The 20,438-nt window shown below is 33.0% G+C and overlaps 1 protein-coding gene across 2 annotated transcripts in view; it reads right to left on the bottom strand.

Annotated features, from left to right (window-relative positions):
• RPAP2 (RNA polymerase II associated protein 2) overlaps window positions 1–20,438 on the bottom strand; it is a 71,820-nt gene that overhangs the window by 30,908 nt on the left and 20,474 nt on the right. For both annotated transcript variants that reach the window (XM_033114105.1, XM_033114104.1), the window contains exons 7-11: window positions 20,366–20,401; window positions 17,457–18,393; window positions 14,453–14,535; window positions 11,711–11,791; window positions 2,814–2,882 (exon numbers count right to left, since the gene is read on the bottom strand). In XM_033114105.1, coding sequence (XP_032969996.1) covers window positions 2,814–2,882; window positions 11,711–11,791; window positions 14,453–14,535; window positions 17,457–18,393; window positions 20,366–20,401 — 1,206 coding nt within the window. The remainder of the gene's footprint in view (window positions 1–2,813; window positions 2,883–11,710; window positions 11,792–14,452; window positions 14,536–17,456; window positions 18,394–20,365; window positions 20,402–20,438) is intronic.

The following is a 20,438-nucleotide window of genomic DNA, read 5'->3' as shown; positions in this document are numbered from 1 at the left end:
GTTATATTCATATATGAAGAATGTTACTACTGTCATAATACTGGATATTATCTTATGATATTCATATTCAGTGACTAAAACTGACATTCAGAATCTTTTTCCTAGCTATAAAGACTTTTAAGAAGTTCATTTTTAAAAATAAATTCCAAAAATGTCTACAAGTAATGACTAAAAAAATTCCATTGGAAATTTGATAGTAGATGCAAAGGTTTTCTGGATTATAAGGTAATTATTTTTTAAAAAGAGATAATCCCATGTATGCCTATGTTCAATCTCAGAGACAATAAATTAAAAGGCTGAATGGTTGGGTTACTGCTCCACAAATACGTATGAATGTATTATCTCCTTTCTGTGATCTCTTTGGGTATCTAAAATCTCCATATTTTTTTCACTTTGTTTAAGATTCTTTATCCAATGCTGGCCATCATGCCTGCTTTTTTCTTTCCCTAATGACAAAGTACCTTCTCTAAAAAGTAATTGTGAACTGTGAGTGGGAGGAAAGAGGGGTGCAAATATATTGTACAATTATATTTTACAGAAGTCAATTGGATTAGTTTTAACATGGTGGATATGTATTTTAATTTTATCCCCATCTCATATAGTAATATTTACTCTAGAAGGGTGATAAAAGGATACAGCTGAGAACAAAGGGGCTATCAGTTGAGCCACGGATTCCCTGGGGGGTGGAGGAAGGGGGCAGAAAAGCCAACAGGGACTTTCTGAGAAAAGAGGAAATAAGAAATAAAATAATATGGGGGTAGGAGACAGAAAGTCTGATGACCAAAGAATAAGAAGAGTCAGCTAGTGAAGACACAGAATGTGCAAATGCAGAATGGAAAGGATCAATGACAACTTATAAGGAAGGCCTATGGCAAAAGTTAGAATTGTAAGAAAACAAGATTTGAAAGGCAAAACCAAGGAAGTACCAGCTGACTTTGTGTCTACAGTGACCCAGAATTTTTTAAAAAGCCACAGGGGCACTAACCGGAAAGGATTTTTAACTGTCCAGAGATAAAAGAAGACCAAGGACTAGGAGAAGGATGGGTAGATCTAGCTGTAGGGGTTAGGGATAATGAAAGGACTCAAGGCAAATGACAAAAGGAAACTGTTTACTGCTACAACCTCAAGCCTAATTGCACAATGTGAAACAAGCAATACACCTAAGATATGTGCAGTTTGGTTCTCGAATTAAGTTACTATTTTTATGGGTCACTGACCTTTGAATATGAGGTTCCCTACACTACATCCAAAGTTAGGGAAGTCAAACAGTGCCTAAAAGGACGAGCAATGTTTTCAGTATTTTGTGCCACATGGGTGCCTCTATTAAAATCAAACACCAGAGGTTTGTATATTTATGGAAATATATGAAATTTTATGGTAGCCTTTATTATTTCATTTTCCATACTTTTTTGTTTCTTGCTATACATTTGGAAGAAAATGTGGCACATGTTTGATACTAAAAAAAGGAGGACCTAACATGTGTCATCAGTAAGCAGCTGCTCATTAAGATAATAGTTCCAGTTACTGGCTTAGAAAGCGAGATTCTGAGATTACTGCTGGGCCTAGGCCTCTGACTTATCAACCAAAAAAGTTACTTCCTCTCTAGTACAATGAATTGCAGAAGTACAGTTAAACAGTTATCTATGAGGGTTTATTAGCAGGCATAGGATATGGTGGGTGAGCAGAGATACTGATTTTTTTTTTTTTGCGCCAGTGACCAAAATATTTACGAATTTCATAAAATGGGAAGAACTTTCTAAAAAATTAATAGATCTGTTTCACAAATAACCAATTCAATTGGAACACTGAATAGTAGAAATGATAAAAGATTTGTTCTTATGGTTGATAAAAAATTTATATCAGGGCATACAAGTAAAGTTATTTTCTGTGTTCTGATTTAATGAATCATGTGAGTTGTATGTGGTTGGGTGACATGAATGCTAGTTCACTGAAGCCTACTTTAATGCCTCCCATCACAGCCTTCCTTGGGACAGTAAATCCAGAATAACACGTCAAACTAAAGTAGTATCAAAGAAAGAGAAAGCAGGACTGGAGATGCTATGAGGTTGGCTCATGACACTTCCTGACCTGTGAGTGTCCAGTACGTACGTATTCAATGTCCTATGGGCTTCAATGACTTAACAAGCCAAGTAGCAACAGTAATGCAATAGTGAATGGTCTTCAAAAGAAGACTTTTGCAATTCAAGCTGAAAAACACTACACTTACTAGATGGTTTTAACTCTATTGAAAACATCCTTAGAAACCACTAGTGATTTCTTAAAAGGTGAATGAGTATTAAATGTTTTATATATGCTTGTGTAGTGTCTACTTTAGTTCCTTTAAATCTGTTTGATTTTAAAGATATACATCAATTGGAAGATAAAACTTTTCTGATGCTATTAATGATGCAATATGTTGAAGAAAAATGAAATAATATTAGGTATGTTGGTAAAAATACAGACTTAAAATAATGAAGCCCATTCAATATTAATAAAATGTACTGTTAAAAGCAAAATTAAAGGACTATATATCCCACCTGGGGATGTTGTTCTCTTTCAAAAGATAAGTAATATTTGCAAAGAAAAAGGCCCTCAGAAGAAATGATAGAAAATATAAAGAGAATGATTACAGTTTATGAAAATATAGTATATCACTTTACGTAAGTTATTTTGTCATAAAGTTAAGAAAAATAAGGCACAAAATAGAGGTACAACATTTTCCAAGGATGTTTACAAAATCAATCAACAAGTTTGTCTTTTCCTGATCAAAATTCTTCATATTTAGTAGAGTTAAAATCTGAAAGAATACTTACAATGACAGCAACACCACAGCAATTAAAGTCCATTCTGCAGGCTTGTGTATAATATTTCTATTTGTTAATCTGGAAGATAGTTAAGATAAAATTTACCAAAGGATTGTTACATTTAAATACTAAATCTTCTATTTTTAGAAAAGTCATTTATGACATCATGTGTCAAAGAGCACTACATTTTATTGTTATATTTGATAGGAGAGTATAATAATGTGATTTGATATTCATTATCTGATAATGACCATCTCAAAAGTGCTCCAGCCCCCCTTTCATATATTTGTAACACTACTACTATTAGACAAAATGAAAATATAAAAATAATATGGGGAACAAAATTGCAGTTTATTAAAACACACACATGTACACATCTTACTGTAACCATATGCTCTATGTTTTCCCTTAATCAAACATTTTATTAAAGCTAACAAGGTAAGCAATTTCTGATTTTAGTTTTATCTTTTGCACCTTTCTATATAGTGCTAGGTTGGCAGCAGGCAATTAAGGAATGCCATAATACATAACTTACAGAAATGAGATTTTAACAAAATTTAAGACTAGGTTTTTATAAAGAAAACTTAAGTTTTTAAAAAAATCAGTAGTGGGGCGGCTGGTTAGCTCAGTTGGTTAGAGCGCGGTGCTCTTAACAAGGTTGCCGGTTCGATCCCCACATGGGCCACTGTCAGCTGCACCCTCCACTACTAGATTAAAACAACTACTTGACTTGGAGCTGATGGGTCCTGGAAAAACACAAACTAAATTTAAAAAGTTAAAAAAAATTATAAAAAATCAGTAGTAAATTCTACCACATAGCAGTTGATGACAACAAAATACATTTTAATCAGAAAGCATTTAGAAAAATTACTCTAAATAAAAAATGGTATCAATTAATAAGAAAAAACAACCAATATCTGATAAAGGGCTGTTATACAAAATATACAAAGGACTTTTTAAAATTTAACAACAGCCTAATTTGAAAAATGGGCCAAACACCTTAATAGCTATCTCAACAAAGATAAACAAATGAGAAATAAGCATATGAAAGATGCTCCACATTACATATCATCAGAGAAACGCAATTTAAAACAATGAGGTACCACTACACACTTATTATAATAGAATGGCCCAAATCCTGAACACTGACAAAACCAAGTGCTGCCAAGGATATGGAGCAACAGGAACTCTCATTCATTGCTCGTGGGCATGCAAAAGGGTACAGTCACTTTGGAAGAGAGTTTGGCAGTTTTTCACAAAACTAAACATACTCCTACCATACAATCCAGCAATCATGCTCCTTGGTATTTACCCAAAGAATAAAAAACTTATATCCACAGAAAAACCTACACACGAATGTTTAAAGCAGCTGTATTTATAATTGCCAAAACTTGGAAGCGACCAAGATGTCCTTCAGTAGGTGAATGAATAAATAAACTGTGGCACATCCAGACAATGGATTATTATTCAGCTGTAAAAGAAATGAACTATCACACCACAAAAAGACATGGGGGTACTTTATATGCATATTACTAAAGTGAAAGAAGCCAGCCTAAAAAGGCTACATACTGTATGATTCCAACAATATGACATTCTTGAAAAGGTAAAACTATGAAGATAGTAAAAAGATCAGTGGTTGCCAGGGGTGGTGGAGTAGGGGGTAAGGGAGATGGTAGGGTAGATGAAAAGACGAGTAGAGAATCACTGATGCATAATGAAACGTGCATGAAGATAGTGCAACAATGCTTGTAATAAGGAAACAATAAATTGTGGCACTTTTAAAGAATGTTAAATAACTGTCAAAATGAATGAACTAGACTTACATATAATTTGAAAGACAAGTACAGTATCATATTTTTATATAAATCAAGAACAGACAATTCTCAGTATTATTTATGGGCATATAAAATGTAGTCACAGTATAAAAACAAAGACTAGAAAAATACACATCAAATTCATGTATATGATTGCTTCCGGGGAGGAAAGAATAGATTAGGAAATAGAACAAAGGGGACTTTCACACTGGTTATTCCATCTGCCAGAACCTATCTTTCCCCCCTTTGCATTAAGGCCCCATCTGGACAACCCTAGTAAAAAGTGAAAACTTCTCTCCACTTCCCAGGCCCAAATTTCTGACTTGCTTACCCTCTATATATTTTTCTTTTTTCCTGTACCACTTATCACCTTCTAATATGTAATTATTGTTTATTATTTGTTTTCCCTGAGGGCAGGAATCCTTGTGTTCTTCACCTATTTATCGCCAAGTACCCAGAACAAGTGCCTGACAGCAGGCATTAATTTTTTCTAAATGAATGAATTAACTCAATAATGCACATCTGAATTAAATATTACAAAATATTAAAATCTATTAATTCTGAGTGGAGAACATGTGTATCTTTGTTAATTTGAATTTTTTTTCTGTAGTTACAATGTTTTACAAAATTTTTATAAGTCTAGATGATATAAAAAGGAAGTACAATATAGATTAAAGTTTGACAGACACGGGTTCAGTATTCAGATCTGTCACTTTAGAGTTTTACTTTGGACATATTCAATGGCTATAAAACTGTTTTGTGTGTGTGTGTGTGTTTTAACTTAGTAAAACAGGAACAACAGTACTTACTACCTACCTTACAGAGTTCTTGTGAGGATTAAAAGTACAAAACATATCTGTGTTGCCTAATTCAACAGAAATTTCTCAGTCCTCATCTTAAGCTATCAGCAGCATTTGACACACACAGTTGATCCCTTCTCCTCAGAAAACTTCTTTCACCTGGTTGCCACTTGCCTGATTTCTCACCCTTTCACTGGCATGCCTTCTCGGACATTTTTATTTTGGATTGCCCCAGAGCCTTTGCCCTTCAGTCTCTCACTTCCTCTACACATGTTCATTCACTCGTGATGTCATCCAATCTCATAGCTTTAAATATAGATAACTATGTGTTGACAACTCTCAAATGTATTCTCTCTAGCCTGGACTTCTTCCATAAATTCCAGACTTCTATATCTAATGGTTTACCTGACATATCCACTTGAATGAGTAACAGGCATCCCAAAACTTAGTCGAGTGAAAATTGAGCGCCTCATCGTCCCCATCACAAACGGGTCCTCCTGCAGACAGCTCCATCTCAGTTAAATGGCTATCCACTTCTTTCCAGAATCCAGTTGCTCAGGCCAAAAATCTGCAGTTAACCTTGACTGTCTACCTGTCGCATGTCCAACCAGTCCTCAAATCTTGATGTTTCTATCTTCAAAAGAAAATCTGATTTCTTCTCATTACCTCCACTGCTTTTACCTTGGTCCACATTTCTTGCCTAGATTACCAAAACAGCATCCTAAATGTTCTTCCTGCCTCTGCCCATCTATTAAAATTCCCAAGTCATCAGCCAGAGTGATGCTGTTAAAAATGTATGTCAGATTATGTCATTCCTCTGTTCAGAATCCACCAATTCCTCTCCATCTTAGTGCAAAAGTCAAAGAAGGACCACGGCTACAAGGCCTATATAATCTGCACCATACCCACTCCCTGCCCTATACTTCTCTGACCATGCATCTTTGTACCTTTGCCTCTGCTCATTTCTCCAGCCTCACCAACATCTTAATGTTCTGTGACTTCATCAGGCCTACTCTGACTCCAGAGCCTTTATACCTGCTGTTCCCTGTCTATTTTCACAGAGAGCAGCATGGTTGGCTCCCTCACCAACTTTTAGATCTTTATATACATGGCATCTTCTCAGTGAGGTCTTCCCTGACCAGCCTATTTAAAATTACAACTTTCTCCCTCCTCAGTACCATCCCCTTTCCTTGCTTATGGGGAGAAAAGGAGGAGAATGAACTGGAAAACGGGAAAGGGCATATCACCACATAATAATAATAATACATATACTATATTTTAAAACTTACATATTGTCTCTATGAGAATAGTTCCCTGAAAGGAATTCTGTTTCGTTCACTTTGTCTATAGCAACTAAAACAATATCTAGCACATAACCAAAAAAAATTAAAGGATGATAAGCATGTAAGGAAAAAAAATGGCAAATATGGTTAAGTAGAATTTCTTTTTCTATTTTAGTCAAATCCTCCAAAGTTAAGACAAACTTAAGATTTCATGAATTCATTGACTCATTCAGCATAAATGTATTATGTGCCTGCTTTAGCTATACTATTTCAGGCACTGGGGAAAACAACAAAATCTTTGCTTTCAATTCAAAGTACTTCTAGTGATAGACTAGCAAAACTGTACTTGATCTCATATTTTTCCTTTTGCTGAGTCAAAATAATTTCAAGCACAGATGCTAAATGAATATATTTACTATTGTCTTGAGTGGTAATTCAAAAATGAAAATAGAAATATTTGATAGAAAGCATTTAAAAAGTACAGTTTCAAAATACAATTAGAAATGAAATACAGAAAAAAATGCCTTGTGATTCATCACTGATAAAATTTAAAAAGGACTTTTGTGTCAAAATATAATTTTAATTCAAATCAGATTTCGAAAAGTATCTTGATTCAACACTGAGGACAGTAAAATCATTACCAAGCAACTTCTGATGGAACTACTATGACAGGTAAATCAACGTAACATTCCGGATAAATGACTGTGATGCAATTCAGTGGAAAGGACAGCTCTATTCATTGGGGAAAGATTCTTCAAAGAGCTGAAAAGCTACTTTATGTTTAAGTTCTAACAGGCTTTTAACTCTGGCTGCACATAAGAATCACCTGGGGGGCTTTTAAAAAATATTAATGTCTGGGCCCAACCCTAACCAAATGAAACTCAATCTCTGGGGTGGAGCCAGGCATCTGTAGTTCTTAAAAGCTCCCCAGGTAATTCTGATGCAAGACTGGCTTGAGAATCACTGTTCTACAAGTTCCGAATATTGATTATTATTTCAAAGAGAAAGACATGATTATTTATGTCAACTCTTTTCCACTGCCAGTGTTGACTGAAAAGATCTCTCAACACTAGTCACTGTCCTCAATATGGCATTTTTTCATGCTTACTTAGAAGCCCTAGCCTACAGTCACATGCTTATCGAAGTTGTCCTGCTAGGATCTGAAGACCCAAATGAGTTATCTTACCAGAGGTCATTCTGTACTTTACATAATCGGTATTTTTCTAAAAAGCAGCAAAGCCAACTTAAGCAAATTTTATTAAAGCTATATAGACTTTGACCTGCAGGTACTGAAGAGTAAGGATTTCAAAAATAAATTAACATCATGGTTTTTATGACATCCCCTACACCACAATAATGCATAATTTTGGAGTTTACTTTCCTCAAACTTTTTTAGTATATGTGCTGCCGAAGCGAGTACGACTCAAACTTTTTATTAACTTTAAAACATATATAAAAGAGAGAATATAGAATATACTCCCAGGTACTCAGCAGAACTTTGACAATTATCAACTCCTGGCCAATCATGCTTTAGCTATACAATCCATATTCAATATCACCCTAACCTGAATAATTTTGAAGCAAATCCCAGGCATCATATGGTTTCATCTAGGCTTTATTTTACTTTCATGTAAACAAGGCAGAATGTAAATAAGGCAGAAAGTTAACTGGAAAGGTCTTACACAATAGGAATGATAGAAAAAGGTGATAAAATAATAGTTTATAAATATAAAAGGAAAATGATATTTGAAAGTCTTCTTGTATCTGTAATCTGTTAGCTCCCTCTTACAGGACTGACGAACACTGCCTCTTTTTTGGGCTTCCTTAGGTATCACAGAAGCTTTCAGTTTCATAGGTAAGAGAATCCTCTTAAGTAGAGTTCTTAGTTGGGGTCTAAAGAGGTTGATAACTAAAATGACTTATTTTTTTTTACATCTTTGATACTAATGACTACTGAGACAACAAATGGTAGATTTTTTTCAGGTTTACTGAGGTATAACTGACACAGTAACTACATATATTTAAGGTGTACGCCTTGATATTTTGATATACGTATATTTTGTGAAATGATCACTACAGTCAAGTTAATTAACATATCCATCATGTTACATAGTTATGATTTTCTTTTTTCTTTTTTATGGTGAGAACATTTAAGATCTATACTCTTGACTTATACTTAGGGTCTAAACCCAACTACTATAATAGTTGTGTGATTTGAGAGATTACTTAATCCCTCATCTGTAAAATAAGGATAATCCCATTATTTTGGATACTAAATGAGATAACACGTGTAAAGTGCCAAATACAACCTGGAACACAGTGAGTATTGTAATGACTGTATGTACTGACATGGACCAAACATTATTAGCCAAAAAACCAACCAACCAACCAAACAAAAAACCAGCCTAGTCAGTGGTTTCCAACCTGGAATACCTAAATTCCTAGGGCATACAAAAGTAATAATGGAGCAATCATACAGTTAGTTGTAGCCTAACATTTCTTTCCAATAGTAAGTTCTGAGAACCTCAGAATAGTTTTAAAAAAATAAAAGATATCCAATTATATCTATAGAAAATAGAATCAAAATAAATTAAATTGCTAATCTATTCTAAATGAGTGGAATAAAAAATGAAGTACAAAATTCGTATTTGTAGTTCAGGATTAAAGGTCTTATTTTAATCTCTCTTCTGGTATGTCTTCAGTAACTTTACCAGTTTCCTCAGAATGATTAAAGGAACACTATCTGCAACTGTATGGGAAGTTCTTTAAAAATCAGAGAAACAGGGCAGCACCTAGTCTTCATCTTCTCACAGCTAACCTTTTTGTTAATACAATATTCACTTCCTGAAAACTCCTTAACAAACCCTAAACTTCAGTGCTTCCACATTATATATATCTATTCAAACTGTTTCATCAATGTAGACAGTTGAAAAATACTTTTTTTTTCTTTTGGATGCATGATTCTGTGATTGGTATAAGAGAGAACACCTGAAAAAAAAATCAAGTGTCTCTCTCTTCATCACTAATAGGAATGCAGAATTCAACTTTGGTCTTGGTAATTGGCCCAAACTCTCTTTCTGGCAAAGCATTTAGGCAGTCTTCCAAAGGCGTACGCCAATCTGAGCATCACTTCTGGCATTCTTAAACTTGTATGTGATCAATGATCTTGTGATTGCATAGCTTCCATGATATCTAATGAGTGTAACAATCTTAGTAATTAGAACAATCATGTCATTCAGATTTACTGTTATTACCTGAACGTGTACTTCCAAATATAAACATTCTAGATGAAGTGAAAATGTCTTTATGTGTTTATTTTATCAGTCATTAGAATAATAATATGCTACAGTAATTATGTTTGTGAAAACTTAATTTTATGTATAAAATACATAAAATTTAGTAAATAATAATTTCCAATTATTTAGAAAAAGACTGACAAGTTAATACTATTGAATTTATTAAATAGATTACTTTCTCAAGAACATTATCTTAGACAAAAATGTTTATAAAAATTCAAATAATGTAAGAATAATGATTAATTTCATAGTTCAATCTTTGCAGAAGTGTATTATGTATTAGCATTTATAACATTAAAGAAAATAAACTTTGAGAGCTGTATTTACATTTTAGTTAATTCCATTTAAATTGTAAGTCTTTCAAGGAAAAACTATTGGGGAATTCTTCGCATCTTGTGATGATGAATTAAAAACAATGTCACCTCAAAAATATCATGAATTGAAAAAATATCTAAATTATGTAAACAACAGATGTGCAATAATCCAAATATAATCTCTTATTAAAATAATAAAAAATGTTAAGACAAAACTATTAGAGAAATCTGAGGTACCCCAAACATATTTTGTTTAGTCAAACTTCACAACAAAGACTGTACAAGACGGTCTTAAGACAACTCCTATAGTCTCGAGTCTATGAAGGCTAAATATTTAAACATAAAGGGTTATACGTGATTCTTTTCAGAATCTGAGGATGAAGAATTTTTGAGATTTGCTTAAACTACGAATCCTAGTTCCTTCTAGTAAATAACTTAGTGAAAAATGTTTTCCTCAACTACTCTGTGACACACACAAAAAAGGTTAGTGATGTTTTTAAATGCGCTGGTTGAAAGTTAATGTCTATTTGGTATTACCAATATACAGCGCAGTGACTGCAAGAGAAATCTAACAGCTGACAGTGCCAAGAAATTGTTCCTGTACTGTAATTTTAAACTTTTAAACATCTTACTACTACTCTTGGCAACAAAACCATAATGATAATTTTGTGGATGAAATTATTCTGCTACCCTAGAAGTTTAGTCTGTGTTGGCGCTATCTGGCTTTAGCCATAGGCAAATATTAATATTTGGTACACCTCTCTCTTAATAAGTATTTAGAGGCCTATTCCTATGCTTCTTGGTAGAGAATTTACCTGGTTGAATTTGCCTGGTTGAATATTTTTACCTTGATAGTTTTAGAAAAATCCCAACTACTCCAACCGATATTCTTTATTCTTCCATTCTTTGTACTTTTCATTTCAAATCTGTTCCACATACTTCAATATTAAATTACCCACTGTTTTATACTGTTCACTGTGTTCACCTTCTTTTCTCATAGGAGAATTCTTCCTCAACGGTGGGCATACTGCTTCTTCTGTATTGCCCATGGTGCCTGGCCCAGTGCTGGTCATCTGATACAGAGTAACTAATTCACTAAGATCCAAGATGCTCCTGGCTGACTACCTTCATGTCTCAATATCATTTCCCTTCTTGGTTTTAGGCTATTCTTTAAATAAACTACCCAAAGCTAAAATACATCAATGTTTGAATAAACAAGGGATTGCATTTAACAAAAGACAGAAGTAATGTTTAGTGGGGGAGAAAATAGAACACGGCATTTAGATCGACACTGAAAGTAAGTCACTTTCTTCATGCTATAGTCTACCTATGGATTCTTCAAGGCAATCACATTAAAGCCAAAATAACCGGGAAAGAAAATCATAATATTAACACCAACCTGAAAGTTCGGACAAGATTTTTAAGTTGTGTGTAAATATCTCCTAATGTAATCTGAAGAGGCCCCAAAAGTCCAGGCAATCTGAAAATTAAAAATTATATCTTTTAAAATATAATTTAATTATGCAGATACATTTTTTGGTCTTGCCTAAGTCTGGATTTTCCATAGGTAATAATGGCACTTAGATGGAGACAGTTAAGCTAGGTTATTGACTGGTGAGAAGTCATAAAGAAATATTACATAATAACCACACACTCTACTGTGTAGTCTGTTACAAAGGCACTGAAATATAAAAATATTATTTTGCTGCTATCTATATTCTTATCTCTAGTTTTTCCTACCTCTTTAATTTCAAATATTAGACCAAATGGAAAGAACACAAGACCAGAGGAGCTGCCTCCAAATGATCAAATTGGGGAGTGTGGCATATTTCTCCTTATTAAATGCTTAGGGTGGGAGTAAAAATTTTGGTTCATTTCTAGAGAACAAGTTGACAATTATATTAACATTCTGAATGTGTATACTCTTTGATCTAATAGTTTTACTATGAAAACTTTACCCTATAGAAATCATCAGATAAACATAAAAAAGATGCTTGTTGCAAGAATGTTTTTAGTAGTGAAAAAATGGAAACGAATATTCATCAGTAGGGGGTTGGTTAAATAAATTATGATATACCCATACAATGGAACGTAATAGAACTTTTAAAATGATAATGTGAATATATTTTTTTAATGTGGAAAGATATTCATGTTAAGTGAAAAATGCACATGTAGTATTATCCCATTTTTATAAAAACATATTATATAATGCTATTGTATATAATACATAGTACATACAAATACGTTTCACTCCTTCCAGAGGAAACCAAAGGGAATGAATACATATACACCACATATATCACATATAGATCAAGGATAAACATCAAAATATTAATTGTAGTTATTGTTGAGTTGTGGGATTACAGGTGATTTTCACTTCCTTCTTTATACCATTTTGTATTGCCTAAATCTTCTGCAATAATCACGTATTGCTTTTCTTTTTTAAAACTTATGAAAGTTTCAAACATGTTCCAAAATAGAGAATAGCAATAATCTCATACATCTATTCTCAGATTCAACCTCCCTATATTTTCTTATATGCTTCATTTTTTTCTTCCTTCCTTTTTTTTTTGAAGTAATATTTTCAAATAAATCCCTGACATTATGTCACTTACCCCTAAATATTTCCTTAGGGATCTCTAAATACAAGGGCATTTTCTTACATAACCACAATAAAATTATCATACCTAACCAAATTAACAATAATTCCTTAATATCTCATACCCCGTACACATTTAATTTTCTTCAACTATCTACAAAATGTCCTTTTACAATTGGTTTGTTCCAATCAGAAACCAAACTGCTTTAACTTTTATGAGAAAAACTCAATGGCTTTCATAAACAACCAACCAACTAAAAAAACCCCTATGTCACCATAATGATTTTGTCTTCAGTGTTCTTTCTGCTTCTTTTTAAGTTATTCCACTTCTCAAATTCAGTTCTTCCGTTAATATCAATAATTTCTAGCCGGGGTCCTTTTGGTATCTTCTGTTACAGCCAAAACCCAGAAGGAACAGAATTCCTTCAATGACATGTCTATGTGGTCTTAAATTTAAAATTGGGTACTTTTATTAGCTAAAAATTCTAGGAAACTATTTTCAGGTAAATCCCTATCTGCTGATTACATATTACCCCCACTTTCAAAACCTAGGTAATTAAAGTCAAGGATTGATATCTTCCTGTCCTATGAATCATACAGATGGTGACTGTTTTCTAACGTAATATTTAACAAAAACAAATGTACAAATATGAGGAATGTATGTATAAAAGGTAAAACCAATAGTAGATTTACTATATATGAAGAGCGTAATACATAACAGGCACCCAATAAATATTAATTTAAAGATTTATTTAAAATGTAAAACTTAAGAGGAGTAAGTAAGCTGCTCAAAATATTATGGCTTCCAAAAAATGTTTTTCTTATTTTTGAAGTACTACAAAACGAAGGCCTCTCCATATGAACAACACCTTAAACAATGACTAAAAACACTTTTCCATGTTTTCTGCTAAAGAAAGAAATGCAGGTTGAAAAGTTCAAAGCAGCTCACACACCACTGGAAAAAAGATTTTTAAGCTTCTTTTGAAAGTAAAAGAAACCAAGATTGCAATTTTCAAATGTCATTTATGACTGGACTAATTACAAGAACTGTAATTTCCACCACGGGAAGCTTAAAACTAAAGTGCAAAGTTGAGTTGAACAAAAAACTCAAGTTGCTGAGTGTGAAATGGTTCTATGAATATGTACAGAGTGAGTTAATAGACCGTTAAAAATTTTATGATGTGTAATTCACATATGAAACCGATGTGACACTTACCACAAATCAGTATTTAAATGGGTCTAGCTTTGATATTTTTTCCGACTTCACTGGATTATTAAGTGGAAGTGAGGTAGTCTGGTTTTCTACTCCCATAATCTCAACCTTCCTCTTTATTATGTACCTCTGTGTCTTGTACACAAAACTTAATTTCAATATTTCCTTGGTAGGATATCTTAAAAATCTAAATTTTTCAAGTAAAGAATTCCATGTAAACTTTTCACAGAATTTTTCAAACTGTGTAAAACTCAGAGTAACTATAAATTATGAACCCACAAATACAAAGTTAATGAAAAATAAAAGTGGAATGATAATTACATACTTACATTTTACTCAATTTTTCAAGTACGATGCGTTTTCTAATCTGATTCTGAGAACTTGAATCTATCAGTGGAAAGGTGGGATCATGCTGAAATCAGTTTTAAACAAAGAAAACAAAATCATGAATTTACATTCTTTCTTTGATAAGAACAATTAACATTAAAATACAAAAGTTTACACCTGTGGTATGGCACGATAAAAACTAGACTTGAGAATTAGAAGATTTAAATTTGAGTATCAGTTCAGTAATTAGGCTGATGTGAACTAGCTTGACTCATCTGCTCTCTTGAGTGTTTTCTCATCTGTATAAAAGGGATATGAATACCTTCTTTATTAAATGAGAACATGTATACAAAAGGACTTTGTAGACTACAAAATGATATGTAAATGTAGGAAATTAAAAGACTAAAATTAGCAAATACTACAAATATATTATGGGGAATTCCACTTCTAGAAATGGCAGACAATTTAAACCACCCCTCTTGTTGAGAACTGAAAAAGTTGGGAAAAAACCCACCACATGTTTGAAAGCATCAGAGACCTAACAAGGTAGTAAAGAATTATGGCCTTAGATTCTGGAGAAGGTAATTCCAGAGAGGGCACTGACTAATTTCAAACGAGGTAACATAGATACTGAGAACCTGAGCACTGCTTTTCTAAGAAATATTAGAATTTGGGACATGCCAACAAGGGAGAGGCACCAGCAACCCTCCCCAAGGTTGAGACCATAACTTGGATCACACTCTAGGAGTAGGAATGATTAGGAAACAGGCTGGCTCTTAAGGGTGTGAAATCCAACTTCAAATTATCATAATACCTGATTGGATTAAGGTGATTTGGGATTGCTACAAATCATCCGCCAGGAGCAAACATAAATTCATTTGAGAGGAAGATAACATCACCCGAGGTCTGAAGTTATCTCTGTAATTTTTAATATACAATGTTTGCCACATAATAAAACAATATGAAAACAAGACAACATGATCAAAATCTGAAACAGCCCGTAAAAATCAACTACCAAGAAATTCAGATAATGAAGTGATCAGCTTTCTTTAAAATAACTCTGTTGAATATAATCAAAGAAAAATATAAGACCACAAATTTCAGCAGTGAACTGGAAACTATATAAAAGAACCAAATGAAAACCCTACAACTGAAACATATAGTATTTAAAAGTAAGAACTCCATACACAGATACCTCATTGAATTACCACAAATATTAAAATGTAAGAGAATATTAAAACGTAGAGAGAACAATACACAATAAGAGCACATAAGAGAGGGTAAATGGAGTTAAAATTCTAAAGTTCTAATTGTCAAGGAAGCAATAAAAGTATTAACTTACATTAGATTTTAATAAGACACAGATTCAGGTTTTAATCTTTAGAGTAACCACTTAATCAGCAAAAGAATGTATACAAACAAGATAACAAAGGATAAAAAATGGAATAATATTTGATACAAAGAAGCAAAAAAGGAAAGAGGAACACAGAACAAGTGGAGCATGCAGAAAGCAACAAGATGGAAGATTTAAACTCAAATACATCAATTATGACATTAAATATAAATGGACTAAATTCTCTACATAAAGGACAAAGATTATGAGCCTAGATTTAAAAAAATAGTCCTTGAAATTACTAATAAGTGGTAATGACGAGGAGACATACTGGGGCTCTGGTTTACTCAAATTTCTTGGCCTGGGTGGTGTTCATTTGTGGTAATTCAATGAGGTATATACTTACTATTTGTGTTATACTTCAATGAAAAAGTTTTAAAATGTTATGCAACAGGAACAGTTAAATTTCAGGGATTAATTTTTCCTTCTTACTGCTTATAGGCGCAAAAATGATAAAACAAGTGATATGCTAAGGTAGGTTTATGCAGGTGACTGACAGAGATCAATGTTTCCCTAAGCTAAATATCAAAGTTACGGATGCTGTCTACAAAGTTATGGATGCTTAATACAATTGAAGTGATTTCAAATACAGTACTGGGCTAGGTAACATTCTGTAGAAACATAAGAAATTTCTAAATTTTTATTACATTTCCATCTCACCCTCTTTCTACATCTCCAAATGTGTTATTAAATTTAGAACTACATTCACTCAGAAATCTTTAGTAACAAAGTTTTGTGGTAAAAACAAAGTTATCGCCTACTCCTCTTCATGCCAATTGAAGTTCATTTCCCAAACTACACATCAACCAAAAATGTGTAATAGAAACACTAAAAAATCTCCCTCACTCTCAGTGACATACATTTAGTCTCTACAAATACCTCCTCTTGACTGAGTACCAATTATATGTCAGGCACTGTGATAAACACTTTGTATATAGTTTCTTTAAAACTCGTAACAACTGAGCAAGGGAAGTATTGATAGTCAGTCCCATTTACAGATGAGCAACCAGACTCAAGAAACTAATTTTTCTTACAGCTAGTAAATGACATGGAAGATATTCAAATCTAGATCTACCTGAAAGTGCTCTTTCCATTTTCTCCTGTCCATCATTTCCTAATAAATCTTCTATACTATATTATTTTCATTTAAATGGACATGCTTGACAAATGTCCAAACAAATACTTTACCATTCAACTAGTAAGTTTACTCCACTGCATACAGTCCCATTGGAAATAAAATAAAAAGATGCACAACCCATATAGAAATCTGAAAGCATACATACCAATTAAAAAAAAAAAAGTCTCTCTAGAGGTTCTACATATTAAATGCAGGACTAGGTTTAAAGAAAACTTTGTCCCACAATTCTAGGCTATTTCTACATTAGAGAAAAATGTACCACATTTATGAAAATTTTCAGGGGCAAACTTCAACTTATCTGGAAAAATAGTAATGCTAATACTGGAGAGGGCATTTTAAACCAAAACACAGACTGACTAAAGAAGCCTTTTAAAAATTTCACAATTCTCTTCAGTATTTTTCTTTCTGCTCCAAGATTTTCTACAGTGAGTATTCCATACGTTAGAAGCATGGAAAACTCATCATGAAAACATACCTCTTCTGAGTCTTGTGATTTGGTAGTTTCTTCATTTAAAACATATCGTCCTTTATAAAACTCCCTGATCCTTAGGTTTAATGTTTCAGTTTCTTTTTTCAAGTTTTCATAACTTGGCAGTGGTTTAGTGGCTGTACCTGAGGACCTAAAAGGCAAAGACTCATCTAAGCTGTCCTGAGATTCCTGCAAGGCAGGGGAATGACTATCTGGGTCAGAGTTTATGTCATCTTCATCAAGCTCTTCTTCTTTAACCAGAGGGGCTGAAGACAGTTTCAGACACACAGACGCATAATTCTCACCATACAAAAACCTCAAAGTTTCTTCTGTCTTCCACTCAATCAAAGTCTCCTTCAGAACTTTAAGTAAGTTTGCCTTTGCAACTTCAGGACACACCTGCACTGAACTAGAAGATGACCTAGAAACTTGGTTTGATTTGGCAAATTTCCTCTTAAAATGCTCGGCACTTTTCTTACTTATGCCTACTAGAGTTATCTCTGAACTATGGTATTTATTTTCAGAAATTTCTGAAGCCTCTAAATTTTCTCGCAAAAAACTATTTGAAGAAATCTGAGTATTTACTTTCTGTAAAGGAAGTGCACAAGCAGCAGCTTTCTCCTGATTATCTAATCTGCAATGGCCTAACTGCTCAGTGACTTCTAGTACTGTCTGTTCTTTGTCTTCTTGCTTGAAGTTAGATTTTTGACCAGCTTTCTTTTTCATTATGCTTTTTTTGTGCAGCTGTGGCCTTACACCCGTTACATTTGGTCTGTTTCCTGGTAGAATGGAGGAAACAAAGTCTTGTTCATTATCACTGCTACTATCACTATGAGTGCTAGAAGAACTAGATTCATTCTGTTTCTTAAAATCGCCAGGATTGTCAATATCTGATGTTTTAAAGGCCTCACTGCATAACTGTACTTCTTCGCCAGAATGGCCACTGTAGAAGGAAAGAAAGAAAATAACTATAACAGAAAAGCAGAATGTCCCAAAGTATTTATACTTTATACCTTCCAAGGTAAAAATTTCCAAAGGAAATTTTTATTCCCTAGCCTTATTTACAAGCTTATATTTATATAAGCATGTACACACACACACACACACACACACACACACACACACTTCAGAAAGCTGTAATTCCATATTTTCTCTACATCTTACTTATCTGATATAGTTCTCTTCTTTCCTTCTCTTTTTTCCTCACTTATTTAAAAAGTGTTAAAAGAATACAACAAAAAGGAAAAAAAAAACCACTTGATAATTCCATCCTACTGAATTATTCTGATTTTGGCCTATTCCATCTCTGTGCCTGTTTTACATATCCTTTTTTAAAAATGGTAAAATGGTTTTCTTTTGAAAACTTCATTAGTGGTTTCCAAAATATATATATATATTTATATATATATAAACATATATAAATAACATATATATATAATGTTTATTATATATAACATATATAAATATATATATATATATAAACATACATATATGTATGTGTGTGTGTGTGTGTGTATAAATAATAGGAACTCTTTAGGCTTTGAAAGATAAGAGATGTTTAAACATTTTCCAATTTGGGTAATAGTTATATAGAAAATTCCACAGAATGAAACATACAAGAAAGTCACAGCAGAAAATAAAGTTGGCAAATCAATGTTTATCAATGAAAGATATTTGTATTTGAAAACCTAGAGTTACAACATAATGCTAACAATAAAAGACAGCAGTTTTCCCCTTTGACTAGAGTTCTTCAATTTTCAGATTACGTTTTAAAAACATTAAGAATTATGAAAGAGTGAAGGCAGAATAGCTTTGTCTATACAAACTTGAGATAAAAAGGGATAGGTGAGCAGTTACTATCAAGCAAATCCACGTATCAGAACTTTAAAAGAGAGATGGATTCTGAGCCAAGAAGCCCATATGCAGAGGGTAGTGACAGGGTGTGTGGGAACTCGGTACTTTTCACACAATTTTTCTGCAAACCTAAAAATGCTCCGCCAAAAAGGCTATTAAATTTTTAAAAATGATTTTTTAAAATAAAATAATGCGGCAATAGAAAAAAAGAAGCAGACTGCGGGAGGAGATGTGTAAAAGAAGAAAAAAAAAGTTGAAAGTAAGGTTGTGGATTGAAATGGAGAAACGATGACAAGTTTATTCAGTATTAGGTATTTTTTAGTTAGAATCTAGCCTAGATAGTAATGGGACTTGACTCTTGTAAGTATAATTTCAAAAAAATTAGAACAATTAAACTTTCATGTATTTCATACTTTCTCTTGGAATTTAAAGGTAATTATGTTTATTATATAACTTTGAAAATTATAAATTACAGATATACATCAATAAATAAATATCTCTCACTTGTGCTCCAGTCTATGTAACTAAAGTAGTGTCTAATAACCAGGGAAATTTATTTTGGGATATAAAAGGATGTGTTTTGAGACATGATTATAGTTGGGCACGCAACAGCACGAGGAGAGTTTAGGAAAAAAACACAACTTAGAATTTCTATTAATGCTTTAGACACTCTTTCAAATAATTAAATAATTGATACAGTACTGTTTTGAAATAAAAAAAAATAAGAGTATAAAAACCTTTCAACAAATATAATTGGCACAATCTAGTTGACAAAGTAGCACAATATCTCGGATAGAAGCTATGTTTGTGTCATTTCAACAGGTTCAATTAGACTTCCTTGGTAGAAACAGCTGTACAATAAATCATACAGATCAAACACATCATCTTACCATCACAAAAGAAAAAGCTGTACAAGGCAAATATTTCTTTGTGTGGATTAGAATGGGCACTTACATAATGCATGAGCACAGGAAGTCCAAGGGCTCATATCACTTGGTTTACTCTTAATGTTTCTATTAACATGAATATATAGGAGGTAAGTGATACTGATTCAACCATACCTGTTTCCTTCCTGTAGCAGCAGAAAATTAGGATGCCTGTGACAAAAACACAGAAATAGAAAACTGAAGGCAA

The sequence above is a fragment of the Rhinolophus ferrumequinum genome, chromosome 9, assembly GCF_004115265.2.
Source record: "Rhinolophus ferrumequinum isolate MPI-CBG mRhiFer1 chromosome 9, mRhiFer1_v1.p, whole genome shotgun sequence".
Lineage (NCBI taxonomy): Eukaryota > Metazoa > Chordata > Mammalia > Chiroptera > Rhinolophidae > Rhinolophus > Rhinolophus ferrumequinum.
The sequence above is the reverse complement of the archived record's forward strand: the minus strand, read 5'-3'. Positions and strand labels throughout refer to the sequence as shown.